Source organism: Anolis sagrei, chromosome Y (assembly GCF_037176765.1).
Source record: "Anolis sagrei isolate rAnoSag1 chromosome Y, rAnoSag1.mat, whole genome shotgun sequence".
Taxonomy (NCBI): domain Eukaryota; kingdom Metazoa; phylum Chordata; class Lepidosauria; order Squamata; family Dactyloidae; genus Anolis; species Anolis sagrei.
In genome coordinates this window covers 20,224,753-20,245,563 of record NC_090035.1, presented here as the reverse complement: position 1 = coordinate 20,245,563, position 20,811 = coordinate 20,224,753, and the positions used below count along the sequence as shown (strand labels likewise).

The 20,811-nt window shown below is 47.6% G+C and overlaps 1 protein-coding gene across 1 annotated transcript in view; it reads right to left on the bottom strand.

Moving 5' to 3' along the window:
- Positions 1 to 20,811, bottom strand: part of LOC137095298 (DET1- and DDB1-associated protein 1-like) — a 55,307-nt gene that overhangs the window by 15,903 nt on the left and 18,593 nt on the right. The window contains exon 2 of the mRNA XM_067461766.1: positions 16,886 to 16,966. Within this exon, the coding sequence (XP_067317867.1) occupies positions 16,886 to 16,966 (81 nt within the window). The remainder of the gene's footprint in view (positions 1 to 16,885; positions 16,967 to 20,811) is intronic.

Genomic DNA, 20,811 nt, shown 5'->3' with positions numbered 1-20,811 from the left:
GACTTGGCACACAAAGCCCCCATGACCCACTCGACATCCTACTGCAGTTTGGAGGAGGATGAACCATGGATGATGGGACTTGCAGTACCATCACTCACATTCTGAGACCGCTGTTAACCTCATCCAATGACTGATCAGGACCAAACTTGGAACATAGACCTCTCATGACCCACTTTATGTCTGGTGTGGTTTGGCCGGGGATGGACCATGGATTATGGGACTTGCAGTACCTTTGCTCAATTCTTGAGACCACTGCAACCGATAAAGACCAAACTTGGCATACTGAGTCTCCATGACACACTCTACATCCTGGTGCAGTTTGGAGGAGGATGCACCATGGATGATGGAACTTGCAATACCTGCACTCCCTTCCTAAGACCATTACAACTGCCAACAATGATGGATCAGGACCACAATTTACACAGAGAGCCCACATGACCCACTCTACATCCTGGTGCGGATTGGAAGAATTTGACAATGGATGATGGGACTTGAAGTCACTTCACTCACTTCCTGAGACCACTGAGACCCTCGCCAATGACTAATCAAGACCAAACTTGGCACACAGAGCACCCATGATCCACTCTACATCCTGCTGCAGTTTGAAAGGGGGCGGACTTTGAATGATAGGACTTCAAGTACCTCCACTCCCTTCCCAAGACTGCTGCAACCCTTACTAATGTCCAATCAAGACCAAACTTGGCACACAGAGCCACCTTGACCCACTCTACATCCCGATGCTGTTTGAAGGAGGACGGACAATGGATGATGGGACTTTAAGTTCTTTCACTCTCTTCCTGAAAACAATGCAGCCGTTATCCAATGATCAATAAAGACCAAATTTGGCATACAGAACCGCCATTACCCACTTTCTCTAATAATCCGGGCAGTGCCGGGTCCCCAAGCTAGTCTATCTATACATATAATAAAAGTCAAAACTTGTATGCGGAGGACAAAAGTGTGGCGGTGTATGTGCCAGCATTCTGATTGGTCAGCCTGAAAGTTCCAACATTCTGATTGGCTGCCGCAGTGGTGCTATTTGCATATGGTCTCTGATTGGCCAGCTTCAATAGGAGCCCCTGGTGGAGAAAAGAGTTCATGGCAGAAACGGGGACATGAGAAGGAAATTTGCATATGGTGTCTGATTGGCCAGCCTCAATTCCAAGATTACGAGATGACAAAGAGAGGAAAGGAAAAGGCCAGAGGGGGCGGAGTCAGACAATTACCCTTCCAGACCAGACTTGGCACACAAAGCCCCCATGACCCACTCGACATCCTACTGCAGTTTGGAGGAGGATGGACCATGGATGATGGGACTTGCAGTACCATCACTCACATTCTGAGACCGCTGTTAACCTCATCCAATGACTGATCAGGACCAAACTTGGCACATAGACCTTTCATGACCCACTTTACGTCCTGGTGTAGTTTGGTGGGGATGGACCATGGATTATGGGACTTGCAGTACCTTTGCTCAATTCTTGAGACCACTGCAACCCTCATCCAATTACCGATAAAGACCAAACTTGGCACACAGAGTCTCCATGACCCACTCTACATCCTGGTGCAGCTTGGAGGAGGATGCACCATGGACGATGGGACTTGCAATACCTGCACTCCCTTCCTAAAACCATTATAACTGCCAACAATGATGGATCAGGACCACAATTTACATAGAGAGCCCGCATAACCCACTCTACATCCTGGTGCGGTTTGGAAGAATTTGACAATGGATGATGGAACTTGCAGTCACTTCACTCACTTCCTGAGACCACTGAGACCCTTGCCAATGACTGATAAAGACCAAACATGGCGCACAGAGTCCCCATGATGCACTCTACATCCTGGTGTACTTTCGAGGAGGACAGACCATGGATGATAGGACTTCAAGTACCACCACTCTCTTCCCAAGACTGCTGCAATCCTCATCTAATGTCCGATCAAGACCAAACTTGGCACACATAGCCCCCATTACTCACTCTACATCCTGCTGCAGTTTTGGAGGAGGATGAACGATGGATGATGTGACTTCCAGTACCTTCACTCACATTCTGACACCTCTGCAAACCTCATGCAATGACTGATCAAGACCAAACTTGGCACATAGACCTCTCATGACCTATTTTACGTCCTGGTGTCATTTGGAAAAAAATTGGAGATGGATGATGGGACTTGTAGTAACCTCACTCACTTTCTGAGACCACTGAGACCCTCGCCAATGACGGATCAAGACCAAACTTGGCACACGGAGACCCAATAACCCACTCTACACCCTGGTGCAGTTTGGAGGACAGACCATGGATGATGGGACTTCAAGAACCTCCACTCCCTTCCCAAGATTGCTGCAACCCTCATCTAATGACCAATCAAGACCAAACTTGGCACACACAGCCCCCATGACTCACCCTACATCCCGGTGCTGTTTGAAGGATGGACAATGGATGATGGGACTTGCAGTACGTTCACTCACTTCCTGAAACCATAGCAACACTCATTCAAAAGCCAATAAAAACCAAACTTGGAACAGAGAGCCCCCATGGCCAACTCAACAGTCTGGTGAGGTTTGGGGGAGTACAGACTATGGATGATGGGACTTCAAGTACCTCCACTCCCTTCCCAAAACTGCTGCAACCCTCATCTAATGTCCAATCAAGACCAAACTTGGCACACAGAGCCCCCATGACCACTGTACATACTACTGCAGTTTGAAGGAGGATGGACCATGGATGATGGGACTTGCAGTACCTAAACTTACTTTGTGAAACCACTGTGACCCTGAACCAATGACTGATCAAGACCAAACTTAGCACCTAAAGCCCCCATGACCCTTTCTACATTTGGAGGAGAGTGGATCATGGATGATGGGACTTGCAGTACCTTCACTCAATTACTGAAACCACTGCCACCCTGATTCAATGACTGATAAAGACCAAACTTGGCACACAGAGCCCCCATGACCCACTCTATGCCCAGCTGCTGTTTGGGGATATAGTACCTTCAAGTACCTTCACTCACTTCCTGAAAGCAATGCAGCCGTTATCCAATGACCAATAAAGACCAAACTTGGCATATAGAACCCGCCATTACCCACTTTCTCTAATAACGCGGGCAGCGCCGGGTCCCCAAGCTAGTCTATATCTGTATAATAGAGTGTTTGTATGCGACGGGCGGAAGTGCGGCAGAAGTGTATGTAGCAGCTTTCTGATTGGCTGCCACTGTGGTGCTATTTGCATATGGTCTCTGATTGGTCAGCTTCAACAGGAGCCCCTGGTGGAGAAGAGGGTTCATGACAGAAACGGGGCATGACAGAAGGAAATTTGCATATGATCTCTGATTGGCCAGCCTCAAATCCAAGATTCCGAGATGACACAGAGAGGAAAGGAAAAGGCCGGGGGCTGGGTCAGAACACTCCCAATACAGACCAGACTTGGCACACAGAGCCCCCATCACCCACTCTAAATTCTACTGCAGTTTGGAGGAGTATGAACCATGGATGATGGGACTTGCAGTACCACCACTCACATTCTGAGACCGCTGTTAACATTATCCAATGACTGATCAGGACCAAACTTGGCACATAGACCTCTCATGACTCACTTTATGTCCTGGTGTGGTTTGGCCGGGGATGGACCGTGGATTATGGGACTTGCAGTACCATTGCTCAATTCTTCAGACCACTGCAACCCTCATCCAATTACCAATAAATACCAAACTTGGCACACTGAGTCTCCATGACGCACTCCCTTCCTAAGACCATTACAACTGCCAACAATGATGGATCAGGACCACAATTTACACAGAGACCCAGCATGACCCACTCTACATCCTGGTGCGGTTTGGAAGAATTTGACAATGGATGATGGGACTTGCAGTCACTTCACTCACTTCCTGAGACCACTGAGACCCTCGCCAATGACTAATCAAGAATAAACTTGGCACATGGAGCTTCAATGACCCACTCAACATCCTGGTGCAGTTTGGAGGAGGACAGACCATGGATGATGGGGCTTCAAGTACCTCCACTCCCTTCCGAAGATTGCTGCAACCCTCTTCTAATGACCAATCAAGACCAAACTTGGCACACAGAGCCCCCATGATCCACTCTACACCCTGCTGCAGTTTGAAAGAGGATGGACTTTGGATGATGGGACTTGCAGTACCTTCACTCACTTACTGACACCACTGCCACCCTCATCTAATGACTGATAAAGACCAAACTTGGCACACAGAGCCCCCATGACCCACTCTATATCCTGCTGCTGTTTGTAGGAGGATGGGCCATAGATGACGGGACTTCAAGTACTTTCACTCACTTCCTGAAAATAATGCAGCCATTATCCAAAGACCAATAAAGACTAAACTTGGCATACAGAACCGCCATTACCCACTTTCTCTAATAACCCGGGCAACGCCGGGTCCCCAAGCTAGTCTATATCTATATCTATATATATAATAAAAGTCAAAACTTGTATGCGGAGGGCAAAAGTGTGGCGGTGTATGTGCTCGCTTTCTGATTGGCTGCCACTGTGGTCTCTGATTGGCCAGCCTGAAAGTTCAAAGATTCCGATTGGCTGGGCAGCGGTGCTATTTGCATATGGTCTCTGATTGGCCAGCTTCAAAAGGAGCCCCTGGTGGAGAAAAGAGTTCATGACAGAAACGGAGTCATGAGAAGGAAATTTGCATATGGTCTCTGATTGGCCAGCCTCAAATCCAACATTCCGAGATGACAAAGAGAGGAAAGGAAAGGTCAAAGGGGGCTGGGTCAGAACACTCCCAATACAGACCGAAATAGGCACACAGAGCCCCCATCACCCACTCTACATCCTACTACAGTTTAGAGGAGTATGAACCATGGATGATGGGACTTGCAGTACCATCACTCACATTCTGAGACCGCTGTTAACCTTATCCAATGACTGATCAGGACCAAACTTCGCACATAGACCTCTCATGACCCACTTTATGTCATGGTGTGATTTGGCCAGGGATGGACTGTGGATTATGGGACTTGCAGTACCATTGCTCAGTTCTTCAGACCACTGCAACCCTCATCCAATTACCAATAAATACCAAACTTGGCACACTGAGTCTCCATGACGCACTCTACATCCAGGTGCAGTTTGAAGGAGGATGCACCATGGACGATGGGACTTGCAATACCTGCACTCCCTTCCTAAGACCATTACAACTGCCAACGATGATGGATCAGGACCACAATTTACACAGAGACCCAGCATGACCCACTCTACATCCTGGTGCGGTTTGGAAGAATTTGACAATGGATGATGGGACTTGCAGTCACTTCACTCACTTCCTGAGATCACTGAGACCCTCGCCAATGACTCATCAAGACTAAACTTGGCACATGGAGCTTCAATGACCCACTCTACATCCTGGAGCAGTTTGGAGGACGACAGACCATGGATGATGGGACTTCAAGTACCTCCACTACCCAAGACTGCTGCAAAACTCATCTAATGACCAATCAAGACCAAAGTTGGCACACAGAGCTCCCATGACCCACTCTACATCCTGCTGCAGTTTTGGAGAAGGGTGGACCATGGATGATGGAACTTCCAGTACCTTCACTCACATTCTGAGACCTCTGCAAACCTCATCCAATGACGGATCAAGACCAAACTTGGCACATAGACCTCTCATGATCCACATTACGTCCTGATGTTGTTTGGAAAACTTTGGAGATGGATGATGGGACTTGCAGTACCTTTGCTCACTTCCTGAGACCACTGAGACCCTCGCCAATGACTAATCAAGACTAAACTTGGCACATGGAGCTTCAATTACCCACTCTACATCCTGGTGCGGTTTGGAGGAGGACAGACCATGGATGATGGGACTTCAAGTACCTCCACCCCCATTCCGAAGATTGCTGCAACCCTCTTCTAATGACCAATCAAGACCACACTTGGCACACAGAGCCCCCATGATCCACTCTACATCCTGCTGCAGTTTGAAAGGGGATGGACTTTGGATGATGAGACTTGCAGTACCTTCACTCACTTACTGACACCACTGCCACCCTCATCTAATGACTGATAAAGACCAAACGTGGCACACAGAGCCCCCATGACCCACTCTATATCCTGCTGCTGTTTGTAGGAGGATGGGCCATGGATGATGGGACTTCAAGTACCTTCACTCACTTCCTGAAAATAATGCAGCCGTTATCCAAAGACCAATAAAGACCAAACTTGGCATACAGAACCGCCATTACCCACTTTCTCTAATAACCCGGGCAACGCCGGGTCCCCAAGCTAGTATATAATAAAGGTGAAAGTTTGTATGTGGAGGAGGACAAAAGTGTGGCGGTGTATGTGCTAGCTTTCTGATTGGCTGCCACTGTGGTCTCTGATTGGCCAGCCTGAAATTCCAAGATTCCGATTGGCTGGGCAGCTGTGCTATTTGCATATGGTCTCTGATTGGCCAGCTTCAAGAGGAGCCCCTGGTGGAGAAAAGAGTTCATGACAGAAACGGGGACATGAGAAGGAAATTTGCATATGGTCTCTGATTGGCCAGCCTCAATTCCAAGATTCCGAGATGGCAAACAGAGGAAAGGAAAAGGCCAGAGGGGGCTGAGTCAGAACATTACCAATACAGACCACACTTGCACACAGAGCCTGCAAGACTGACTCGACATCCTACTTCAACCATGGATGATGGGACTTGCAGTACCATCACTCACATTCTGAGACCGCTGTTAACCTCATCCAATGACTGATCAGGACCAAACTTGGCACATAGACCTCTCATGACTCACTTTATGTCCTGGTGTGGTTTGGCCGGGGATGGACCGTGGATTATGGGACTTGCAGTACCATTGCTCAATTCTTCAGACCACTGCAACCCTCATCCAATTACCAATAAATACCAAACTTGGCACACTGAGTCTCCATGACGCACTCCCTTCCTAAGACCATTACAACTGCCAACAATGATGGATCAGGACCACAATTTACACAGAGACCCAGCATGACCCACTCTACATCCTGGTGCGGTTTGGAAGAATTTGACAATGGATGATGGGACTTGCAGTCACTTCACTCACTTCCTGAGACCACTGAGACCCTCGCCAATGACTAATCAAGAATAAACTTGGCACATGGAGCTTCAATGACCCACTCAACATCCTGGTGCAGTTTGGAGGAGGACAGACCATGGATGATGGGGCTTCAAGTACCTCCACTCCCTTCCGAAGATTGCTGCAACCCTCTTCTAATGACCAATCAAGACCAAACTTGGCACACAGAGCCCCCATGATCCACTCTACACCCTGCTGCAGTTTGAAAGAGGATGGACTTTGGATGATGGGACTTGCAGTACCTTCACTCACTTACTGACACCACTGCCACCCTCATCTAATGACTGATAAAGACCAAACTTGGCACACAGAGCCCCCATGACCCACTCTATATCCTGCTGCTGTTTGTAGGAGGATGGGCCATAGATGACGGGACTTCAAGTACTTTCACTCACTTCCTGAAAATAATGCAGCCATTATCCAAAGACCAATAAAGACTAAACTTGGCATACAGAACCGCCATTACCCACTTTCTCTAATAACCCGGGCAACGCCGGGTCCCCAAGCTAGTCTATATCTATATCTATATATATAATAAAAGTCAAAACTTGTATGCGGAGGGCAAAAGTGTGGCGGTGTATGTGCTCGCTTTCTGATTGGCTGCCACTGTGGTCTCTGATTGGCCAGCCTGAAAGTTCAAAGATTCCGATTGGCTGGGCAGCGGTGCTATTTGCATATGGTCTCTGATTGGCCAGCTTCAAAAGGAGCCCCTGGTGGAGAAAAGAGTTCATGACAGAAACGGAGTCATGAGAAGGAAATTTGCATATGGTCTCTGATTGGCCAGCCTCAAATCCAACATTCCGAGATGACAAAGAGAGGAAAGGAAAGGTCAAAGGGGGCTGGGTCAGAACACTCCCAATACAGACCGAAATAGGCACACAGAGCCCCCATCACCCACTCTACATCCTACTACAGTTTAGAGGAGTATGAACCATGGATGATGGGACTTGCAGTACCATCACTCACATTCTGAGACCGCTGTTAACCTTATCCAATGACTGATCAGGACCAAACTTCGCACATAGACCTCTCATGACCCACTTTATGTCATGGTGTGATTTGGCCAGGGATGGACTGTGGATTATGGGACTTGCAGTACCATTGCTCAGTTCTTCAGACCACTGCAACCCTCATCCAATTACCAATAAATACCAAACTTGGCACACTGAGTCTCCATGACGCACTCTACATCCAGGTGCAGTTTGAAGGAGGATGCACCATGGACGATGGGACTTGCAATACCTGCACTCCCTTCCTAAGACCATTACAACTGCCAACGATGATGGATCAGGACCACAATTTACACAGAGACCCAGCATGACCCACTCTACATCCTGGTGCGGTTTGGAAGAATTTGACAATGGATGATGGGACTTGCAGTCACTTCACTCACTTCCTGAGATCACTGAGACCCTCGCCAATGACTCATCAAGACTAAACTTGGCACATGGAGCTTCAATGACCCACTCTACATCCTGGAGCAGTTTGGAGGACGACAGACCATGGATGATGGGACTTCAAGTACCTCCACTACCCAAGACTGCTGCAAAACTCATCTAATGACCAATCAAGACCAAAGTTGGCACACAGAGCTCCCATGACCCACTCTACATCCTGCTGCAGTTTTGGAGAAGGGTGGACCATGGATGATGGAACTTCCAGTACCTTCACTCACATTCTGAGACCTCTGCAAACCTCATCCAATGACGGATCAAGACCAAACTTGGCACATAGACCTCTCATGATCCACATTACGTCCTGATGTTGTTTGGAAAACTTTGGAGATGGATGATGGGACTTGCAGTACCTTTGCTCACTTCCTGAGACCACTGAGACCCTCGCCAATGACTAATCAAGACTAAACTTGGCACATGGAGCTTCAATGACCCACTCTACATCCTGGTGCGGTTTGGAGGAGGACAGACCATGGATGATGGGACTTCAAGTACCTCCACCCCCATTCCGAAGATTGCTGCAACCCTCTTCTAATGACCAATCAAGACCACACTTGGCACACAGAGCCCCCATGATCCACTCTACATCCTGCTGCAGTTTGAAAGGGGATGGACTTTGGATGATGAGACTTGCAGTACCTTCACTCACTTACTGACACCACTGCCACCCTCATCTAATGACTGATAAAGACCAAACGTGGCACACAGAGCCCCCATGACCCACTCTATATCCTGCTGCTGTTTGTAGGAGGATGGGCCATGGATGATGGGACTTCAAGTACCTTCACTCACTTCCTGAAAACAATGCAGCCGTTATCCAAAGACCAATAAAGACCAAACTTGGCATACAGAACCGCCATTACCCACTTTCTCTAATAACCCGGGCAACGCCGGGTCCCCAAGCTAGTATATAATAAAGGTGAAAGTTTGTATGTGGAGGAGGACAAAAGTGTGGCGGTGTATGTGCTAGCTTTCTGATTGGCTGCCACTGTGGTCTCTGATTGGCCAGCCTGAAATTCCAAGATTCCGATTGGCTGGGCAGCTGTGCTATTTGCATATGGTCTCTGATTGGCCAGCTTCAAGAGGAGCCCCTGGTGGAGAAAAGAGTTCATGACAGAAACGGGGACATGAGAAGGAAATTTGCATATGGTCTCTGATTGGCCAGCCTCAATTCCAAGATTCCGAGATGGCAAACAGAGGAAAGGAAAAGGCCAGAGGGGGCTGAGTCAGAACATTACCAATACAGACCACACTTGCACACAGAGCCTGCAAGACTGACTCGACATCCTACTTCAACCATGGATGATGGGACTTGCAGTACCATCACTCACATTCTGAGACCGCTGTTAACCTCATCCAATGACTGATCAGGACCAAACTTGGCACATAGACCTCTCATGACTCACTTTATGTCCTGGTGTGGTTTGGCCGGGGATGGACCGTGGATTATGGGACTTGCAGTACCATTGCTCAATTCTTCAGACCACTGCAACCCTCATCCAATTACCAATAAATACCAAACTTGGCACACTGAGTCTCCATGACGCACTCCCTTCCTAAGACCATTACAACTGCCAACAATGATGGATCAGGACCACAATTTACACAGAGACCCAGCATGACCCACTCTACATCCTGGTGCGGTTTGGAAGAATTTGACAATGGATGATGGGACTTGCAGTCACTTCACTCACTTCCTGAGACCACTGAGACCCTCGCCAATGACTAATCAAGAATAAACTTGGCACATGGAGCTTCAATGACCCACTCAACATCCTGGTGCAGTTTGGAGGAGGACAGACCATGGATGATGGGGCTTCAAGTACCTCCACTCCCTTCCGAAGATTGCTGCAACCCTCTTCTAATGACCAATCAAGACCAAACTTGGCACACAGAGCCCCCATGATCCACTCTACACCCTGCTGCAGTTTGAAAGAGGATGGACTTTGGATGATGGGACTTTCAGTACCTTCACTCACTTACTGACACCACTGCCACCCTCATCTAATGACTGATAAAGACCAAACTTGGCACACAGAGCCCCCATGACCCACTCTATATCCTGCTGCTGTTTGTAGGAGGATGGGCCATAGATGACGGGACTTCAAGTACTTTCACTCACTTCCTGAAAATAATGCAGCCATTATCCAAAGACCAATAAAGACTAAACTTGGCATACAGAACCGCCATTACCCACTTTCTCTAATAACCCGGGCAATGCCGGGTCCCCAAGCTAGTCTATATCTATATCTATATATATAATAAAAGTCAAAACTTGTATGCGGAGGGCAAAAGTGTGGCGGTGTATGTGCTCGCTTTCTGATTGGCTGCCACTGTGGTCTCTGATTGGCCAGCCTGAAAGTTCAAAGATTCCGATTGGCTGGGCAGCGGTGCTATTTGCATATGGTCTCTGATTGGCCAGCTTCAAAAGGAGCCCCTGGTGGAGAAAAGAGTTCATGACAGAAACGGAGTCATGAGAAGGAAATTTGCATATGGTCTCTGATTGGCCAGCCTCAAATCCAACATTCCGAGATGACAAAGAGAGGAAAGGAAAGGTCAAAGGGGGCTGGGTCAGAACACTCCCAATACAGACCGAAATAGGCACACAGAGCCCCCATCACCCACTCTACATCCTACTACAGTTTAGAGGAGTATGAACCATGGATGATGGGACTTGCAGTACCATCACTCACATTCTGAGACCGCTGTTAACCTTATCCAATGACTGATCAGGACCAAACTTCGCACATAGACCTCTCATGACCCACTGGACCGTAGATGACGGGACTTCAAGTACCTTCACTCACTTCCTGAAAACAATGCAGCCGTTATCCAATGACCAATAAAGACCAAACTTGGCATACAGAACCACCATTACCCACTTTCTCTAATAACCCGGGCAGCGCCGGGTCCCCAAGCTAGTAAATAATAAAAGTCAAAACTTGTATGCGGCGGATGTGTGGCGGTGTATGTGCCGGCTTTCTGATTGGCCAGCCTGAAAGTTCCAAGATTCTGATTGGCTGCTGCTGTGGTGCTATTTGCATATGGTCCCTGATTGGCCTGCTTCAACAGGAGCCCCTGGTGGAGAAAAGGGTTCATGACAGGAATGGGGACATGACAGAAGGAAATTTGCATTTGGTCTCTGATTGGCCAGCCTCAATTCCAAGATTCTGAATGGCTGCCGCTGTGGTGCTATTTGCATATGCTCCCTGATTGGCCTGCTTCAACAGGAGCTCCTGGTGGAGAAAAGGGTTCATGACAGAAACAGGGACATGACAGAAGGAAATTTGCATTTGGTCTCTGATGGGCCAACCTCAATTCCAAGGTTCTGAGATGACAAAGAGGAAAGGAAAAGGCCAGGGGAGGCTGAGTCAGAAAATAACCAATATAGAGCCCACAAGACCCACTCGACATCCTACTGCAGTTTGGGGGAGGATGAACCATGGATGATGGGACTTACAGTCCCATCACTCACATTCTGAGACTGCTGTTAACCTCATCCAATGACTGATCAGGACCAAACTTGGCACATAGACCTCTCATGACCCACTTTACGCCCTGGTGTGTTTTGGCCAGGGATGGATCATGGATTATGGGACTTGCAGTACCTTTGCTCAATTCCTGCAACCCTCATCCAATTACCGATAAAGACCAAACTTGGCACACTGAGTCTCCATGATGCACTCTACATCCTGGTGCGGTTTTGGGGAGGATGCAACATGGACGATGGGACTTGCAATACCTGCACTCCCTTCCTGAGACCATTACAACTGCCAACAGTGATGGATCAGGATCACAATTCGCACAGAGAGCCCGCATGACCCACTCTACATCCTGGTGTGGTTTGGAAGAATTTGGAAATGGATGATGGGACTTGCAGTCACTTCACTCACTTCCTGAGACCACCAAGACCCACACCAATGACCGATCAAGACCAAATTTGGCACACAGAGTTCCATGATGCACTCTACATCCTGGTGCAATTTCAAGGAGGACAGACCATGGATGATGGGACTTCAAGTACCTCCACTCCCTTCCCAAGACTGCTGCAACCCTCATTTAATGTCCGATCAAGACCAAACTTGGCACACAGAGCCCCCATGACCCACTCTACATCTTGATGCTGTTTGGAGGAAGGTTGACCATGGATTATGGGACTTGCAGTACCTTTACTCATTTACTGAAACCACTGCGACCCTAATCCAATGACTGATAAAGACCAAACTTAGCACACAGAGCCCCCATGGATGATGGGACTTCAAGTACCTTCACTCACTTCCTGAAAACAATGCCACCGTCATCCAATGACCAATAAAGACCAAACTTGGCATACAGAACCTCCATTACCCACTTTCTCTAATAACCCCGGGCAGCGCCGGGTCCCCAAGCTAGTATATAATAAAAGTCAAAACTTGTATGCGGCGGATGTGTGGCGGTGTATGTGCCGGCTTTCTGATTGGCCAGCCTGAAAGTTCCAAGATTCTGACTGGCTGCTGCTGTGGTGCTATTTGCATATGGTCCCTGATTGGCCTGGTTCAACAGGAGCCCCTGGTGGAGAAAAAGGTTCATGACAGAAACGGGGACACGACAGAAGGAAATTTGCATATGGTCTCTGATTGGCCAGCCTCAATTCCAAGATTCCGAGATGACAAAGAGAGAAAAGGAAAGGCCAGGGGCTCTGTCAGAAAATTACCAATACAGACCACACTTGGCACACAATGCCCCCATGACCCACTCTACATTCTATTACAGTTTGGAGGAGGATGAACCATGGATGATGGGACTTGCAGTACCATTACTCACATTCTGAGACCGCTGTTAACCTCATCCAATGACTGATCAGGACCAAACTTGGCACATAGACCTCTCATGACCCACTTTACGTCCTGGTGTGGTTTGGTGGGGATGGACCATGGATTATGGGAATTGCGGTACCTTTGCTCAATTATTGAGACCACTGCAACCCTCATCCAATTAGCGATAAAGATCAAACTTGGCACACTGAGTCTCCATGTTGCACTCTAAATCCTGGTGAAGTTTGGAGGAGGATGCACCATGGACGATGGGACTTGCAATACCTGCACTCCCTTCCTAAGACCATTACAATTGCCAACAATGATGGGTCAGGACCACAATTTACACAGAGAGCCTGCATGACCCATTCTACATCCTGGTGCGGTTTGGAAGAATTTGACAATGGATGATGGGACTTGCAGTCACTTCACTCACTTCCTGAGACCACTGAGACCCTCACCAATTACTGATCAAGACCAAACTTGGCACACAGAGTCCCCATGATGCACTCTACATCCTGGTGTACTTTCGAGGAGGACAGACCATGGATGATAGGACTTCAAGTACCTCCACTCCTTTCCCAAGATTGCTGCAACCGTCATCTAATGACCAATGTAGACCAAACTTGGCACACACAACCCCCATGACCCACCCTACATCCCGGTGCAGTTTTGGAGGAGGGTTGACCATGGATTATGGGACTTGCAGTACATTTACTCACTTACTGAAACCACTGCGACCCTAATCCAATGACTGATCAAGACCAAACTTAGCACACAGAGCCCCCATGACCCACTCTACATCTTGGTGCAGTTTGGAGGAGGACAGACAATGGATGATGGGACTTCAAGTACCTCCACTCCCTTCCCAAGATTGCTGCAACCCTCATCTAATGACCAATCTAGACCAAACTTGGCACATAGAGTCCCCATGACCCACTCTACATCCTGGTGCACTTTCGAGAAGGACAGACCATGGATGATGGGACTTCAAGTATCTCCACTCCCTTCCCAAGACTGCTGCAACCTTCATCTAATGTCCGATCAAGACCAAACTTGCCACACAGAGCCCCCATGAACCACTGTACATCCTGCTGCAGCTTGGAGGAGGGTTGACCATGGATGATGGGACTTGCAGTACCTTCACTGACCTACTGAAACCACTGCGACCCTGAATCAATGACTGATCAATACCAAACTTGGCACACATAGCCCCCGTGACCCTATCTACATCCTGTTTCAGTTTGGAGGAGGGTGGACTTTGGATGATGGGACTTGCAGTACCTTCACTAACTTACTGAAACCACTGCCACCCTCATCCAATGACTGATAAAGACCAAATTTGGCACACAGAGTCCCCATGACCCACTCTATATCCTGCTGCTGTTTGGAGGAGGGTGGACCATGGATGATGGGACTTCAAGTTCCTCCACTCACTTCCTGAAAACAATGCAGTCATCCAATGACCAATAAAGACCAAACTTGGCATACAGAACCGCCATTACCCACTTTCTCTAATAACCCGGGCAGCACTGGGTCCCCAAGCTAGTTATCAATAAAAAAAACTTGAAAGAAAAGAAAAAAAGGAAAAAAGTTTACCATGCAGCCAAAGAGCACACTGAACCCCACTGATGAGGCATCCAACGCAAACTTGACCAACATAACAAACTTGAAGTACTGGTGGAGTTTCAGGGGTTTAACCTGGTATGATGGGAGTTGTAGTTCACCCACAACCTTATGCATTTTGTAAAATAAAAAAACTGACTTTTTCAAATAACCCAGGCAACACCGGGAACCCAAGCTAGTGTATGTATACACTAGGCTTGTTTGATCTAAAAAAAAATGGTTCAAAACTCATTTCGGATGTAGGGGGCACTGGTGGTTCGATTCAGAATTTAATTCCGATATTTTCCTCAAAAAAATACATAACTTTTCGAAACTTCCGAATCTTCATAATAGCGTCATTAATGGCAAAAAACAGTACTGGCACTGGGGAAACTTCAGGGGCTCTTCCACTCCTGACCTGGGGGCTCTTACACTCCAGGCCTGCCTTTGATGTCAATACAAAGCCTGGTCACCGCTTCCTCCTCCTCCTGTGACGTAATTCAGATTATCAAAGTAGAGGTAAAGGTTGGCAGAAGCAGGGGCTAACAACAAGAGATCACCCCGCTAAACCGGATTCAAACAGCTATTTTCTCTCCCTTCTTTCTCCCTTTCTTTTTCTTTCTGCAAAGGCTCCGAAACAAAGGGCTCACCTCCTGAATGGCTGAGAAGGGCTGTTTGAATCCTCCTTGTTGTATCAATTTCTCGAAATGGTCCTGAAGCAAACACTCGCACCTTCCCAAACAGCCTTCTTTTCAGCCTTCCAGAAAGGAGGGTCATGAATTGGGGAGCGTGGATTGATTCAGGGAAGAGTAGGACAAAAGAAAGCTTTCCTGCGGATTTCCAGGACTAGGTTGGCCATTTGCAGGAGGAAGGGAGCTTTTGCCTTGAAATAGAAGAGATCAGAAGATAAGGAGAGGTTGTTTGGGAGAAGCAGGAGGTGAGACCTAAGCCGAATCAAGCCGGTCAGAGTTGAATCTTCTTTGCGGAGTGAAAGAGAAGGAGAGAAAGGGAAGAAGGAGGGAGAGAAAACAGCAGTCTGAATCCATGCAGTCTAGGATACTGAGAGGATACTATCTGGGGCTGAGGGAGTGTGACTCAGCCAAAGGTCTCCCCATGGGTTTCCCCCATGGTCTCTCTCAGTATCCTAGGCTGCCTCCTCCTCCTCCTCCGCATTAGACAAAGACTGCTGCTCAGCCATTTTGGCTAATGAGCAGCAAAGCAGTGTCGGAAATGTAGTTTAACAGCATGGCCTTTTGCAATCTCTACCATTGGGGGCCTGCCCTTCATGAACTACAACAATGGCTGTGCTTACTGACACCCACTTCATCCCTCTCTTGCATCGCCAGGGGAGGGGAACCATGACATTTTAAAAAACTGTTAGGTTTTACAAAAGTTGCTTAATGCTTGTGAAAATTAAAATAACCTTGGGAGACATCTGAACATTATGGAATATTTACAAGAAAAAAAAAGATAAGTGGTTCAAATTCGAATTGTACCTCTTACTTTTCCTGCATGGTTCAAAATTGATTCAGAAGACCAAATTTGGCAGTGTTTTACTACTTTTATGTTTTAACAAAGTGAACCTAAACAAGCCTGGTATGCACATATGTGTGTGCGTATGCATGTATGCGTACGTGTCTCTCTCTCTCTCTCTGTGTATGTATATATATATATATATATATATATATATAAAATTAATACACTGATCTATCTATATTATTTATATGCCACTTTTTCTCTCTTGAAAGAGACTCAAAGTAGTAGGTGTAAGAGACATCCTAAAATATTATCTGCTGATCTTCTTAGTACTCCTTCTCCAAAAATAATCCTTTATTTTTCAAATAATGTTCTAAGGGAAATTGGATTGTTGACTTATCTCTAGATTGTCGTTTTGATCCCGGGGTTCTGCTGAAAAAATAAAGAAAAATACTCACTGACGCTTTACATATGGAGTCTGCATGGAACCGGCTGAAATTGCTTTTGTTATAGACGGGCAAGCTTTTCAGGAAGTCTGCCTGCAAAGAAGACAATGAAGATGGATCCACAGATAAAATGGTTATAAAAAGATTAAGATGGAAATCTCCAAGAAATCTCCCCTCTAAGAAAAACCAATGGATAAAAGTGCCAGAGTTAGAAACAACTCCGTTTCCATTTTGATTTTCTCGACTTGCCAATGACGAAGATGATGGGAGTTGCAGTTGATCACCCCTCAATGATTGCTAATTCTATTCTCAAATATAGGCCATAGATAGGTGGGTAGAGATATAGATAAGTAAATAAGTAGATAGTTAGAAAGGCAGAAAGATAGATAGAAAGGTAGGTATATAAATAGATAGAAAGGTAGGTACGTAAATAAACAGAAAGGAAGAAAGAAAGGTACATATAGAGATAGAAAGGTAGGAAGATAGAGAGAGAGAAAAATAGAAAAGTAGATAGATAGATAAGTAGGTAAACAGGTAGAAATGTAGGTAGATAGATAGATAAATAAATAAATAAATAAATAGAAAGATAGGTATTTATTTATTTATTTCAAAGTTTTATATACCGAGCTTCTCACCTCATAAGAGGGACTCAGCCCGGTTTCCAACCATAAAAACACATACAATCGATAAAATATCAAAATACACCTTACAATAAAACATTTAAAAAGCACATATATTTAAAACTACAGTGGTCAGTCGTCACACTAAAATCGAATATACACCGTCTTCCATCCAGATCATTGTCTTATTCTTCAAAAGCCTGTCTCCACAACCACGACTTCACCTGTTTCCTGAATGTCAGGATTGTTGGGGCGGTTCTAACCTCTGGTGGGAGAGAGTTCCAGAGTCGCAGGGCCACTACTGAGAAGGCCCTGTCCCTCGTCCCCACCAGCCGCGCTTAGGGGCCCTCCAGACGATCTTAGTAATCTTGATGGTTCATAGGGGAGAATACGTTCGGAGAGGTAAACCGGGCTGGAGCCGTTTAGGGCTTTATAGGTTAACACCAGCACTTTGAATTGTGCTCGGAAGCTAATTGGCAGCCAGTGGAGCTGGTGTAACAGCGGAGTGGTGTGCTCCCTGTACCCAGCACCCATTAGTAATCTGGCTGCCGCACGTTGTACTTGCTGCAGCTTCCGGGCAGTCTTCAGAGGCAACCCCATGTAGAGATTGTTGCAGTAGTCTAAACGGGTTGTAACCAAAGCATGGACTACCGTGGCCAAGTCAGCCTTCCCAAGGTACGGGCGCAGCTGGCGCACAAGTTTTAGTTGTGCAAAAGCTCCCCTGACCACCGCCGAGACCTGGGGTTCCAAGCTCAGCGATGAGTCTAGGAGAACTCCCAGACTGCGAACCTGTGCCTTTAGTGGGAGTGTGACCCCATCCAGCACAGGCTGTAACCCCGTACCTGGTCTTACGACTGACCAGGAGTACCTCTGTCTTGTCTGGATTTAGTTTCAATCTGTTGTCCCTCATCCAGTCCATCACAGCGGCCAAGCACCGGTTCAGGACCTGAACAGTAGCAGGTGAAAAGGAGTGATAGAGTTGGACATCATCTGCGTACAGATGACACCGCACCCCAAAACTCCGGATGATCTCTCCCAACGGCTTCATGTATATGTTAAACAACATAGGGGACAGTACTGAACCCTGCGGGACTCCACAGTACAATGGCCGAGGAGTTGAGCAGGCGCCCCCTAGTGACACCTTCTGGGAGCGACCCTCGAGGAAGAACCGGAGCCACTGCAAAGCAGTACCCCCAAGACCCATACCTGCGAGGCGTCCCAGAAGGATACTGTGGTCGACGGTATCGAAGGCCGAAGAAAGGTCCAGTAGAACCAACAGGGACACACTCCCCCTGTCCAGTTCCCGGCGCAGATCATCCACTAAGGTGACCAAGGCTGTCTTGGTACCATGTCCCGGCCTAAAGCCAGACTGTGCTGGATCTAGATAGTTTGTGTCTACCAGGAACTCCTGGAGTTGCGAGGCCACCACACGTTCCAGGACTTTGCCCAAGTAGGGGAGATTGGAAACTGCCCAAAAATTGACGAATTGAGTGGGGTCTAGTGATGGTTTTTTCAACAGCGGTTTAATAACAGCTTGTTTTAAGCTGGCTGGAATATTGCCTTCCTGAAGGGAGGCATTAACCACCACCTTTACCCACTCTGCCAAACCCCCTCTGGCTTCTTTCACCAGCCAGGAAGGGCAGGGGTCTAGGATGCATGTGATAGGCCTCGCCTCTCCAAGAACCCTGGTGACCTCGTCGAGTTGAACAGATCAAAACAAATCCAACAAAACTGGACAAGCAGATACTTGGGTTACATCCTCAGAGACTGCAGATAATGTGGTGTCAAAGCCCGAACGGATCAAAGCGACTTTGTCCGCAAAGTACTGAGCAAATGCTTCACAGCGCGCTGCCGAGTCGTCTGGGGACCCACTCGAGGTGGGATTCAACAACCCTCTGACTACTCAAAACAGCTCTGTTGGACGGTTCTTTGCGGACGCAATATTGGCCAAATAGAAAGCATTTTGCGCGGCCTATATTGCCGCGCCATACGCCCTTAAATAAAGGTATAGGCATGTTCGATTTGGTTTGCTGGGCTCTTTCCACCACACGCTCTCTAGCCAACTCTTTGTTCACTTCAGCTCCACCAGCTCCTCCTTAAACCAAGGGGAAGGTTTAGCTCGGCGACTTAAGAGGGGGTGCTCCGGAGCAATCCTGTCTATTGCTCTAGTCAACTCCCTATTCCAGTGAGTGACCAGGGCATCGACAGAATCACCATCCAAGGCAGCGGAAACATCCCCAAGAGCCATCAGGAGTACTTCTGGATCCATAAGCCTCCTGGGGCGGACCATCTTAATAGGTCCACCACCCCTGCGGAGGTTAGAAGTTGCGGCAAGTCTAAACTTGATCAGGTGATGGCCAGTCCATGGCAAAGGAGAGACTGACAGCTCCTCCGCACCGCCACCTTCTTCCCAGCCCTGACAGAAGACCAAGTCAAGTGTGTGTCCAGCACAGTGGGTAGGGCCAGATATTAGCTGGGACAGCCCCATAGTTGCCATGGTGGCCATGAAGTCCTGAGCCGCTCCTGAAAGAGTGGTCTCTGCATGGACATTGAAGTCCCCCAGGACTACAAGCCGCCGGGACTCCAATGCCAGGCCCAAGACCAACTCTGCAAGCTCAGATAGGGCGGCCATGGTGCAGCAGGGTGGTCGGTACACCAACAACAGCCCTATTCTGTCCCGGTCTCCTAACCTCAGGTGGACACATTCAAACAAGGTCGACTGTAAGGCGGGGCCCCTGATCAAGGAGATGGAATCTTTATAGTCTATTGCAACTCCACCTCCCTGCCCCCCGGATCTTGGTTGGTGCTGCACAGCATAACCTGGTGGGCAGAGCTGGGTGAGATTAACCCCTCCAGCCTCGTCCAATCAGGTCTCCGTAATGCACGCCAGATCTGCCTTTTCATCAAGTATTAGATCCTGAATGATTGTTGTTTTGCCATTGGCATGTAGCAGCAGGTTTGTTACCCAGGATCAGATGAGTGCAATCAGGAAAGAAGAGAAGGGAGACAGCAACAGATTCCAGGCTTTTTATTCAATCAGGCCTGATCGGGTGTTCAGAATACAATATCTGACACACACTGGGAGTCAGATTTGCTCCAGCATTTATAGCATAATTCTCAGGGTTACACATGCGCAGAAAAGTCCTGACATTTACACAAATCTAATCAACATCCGTTTGTCCTCGAGGAATCGCAGCCAAGAACATTTGCTGGCAAGATATACTGTTTTCCTTTCCACCAGCTGACTACATTCCCAGAGAACTTACATAATCTTTAGAATGAATCATCATTTCATATATTTCTCTTCATACATATGTC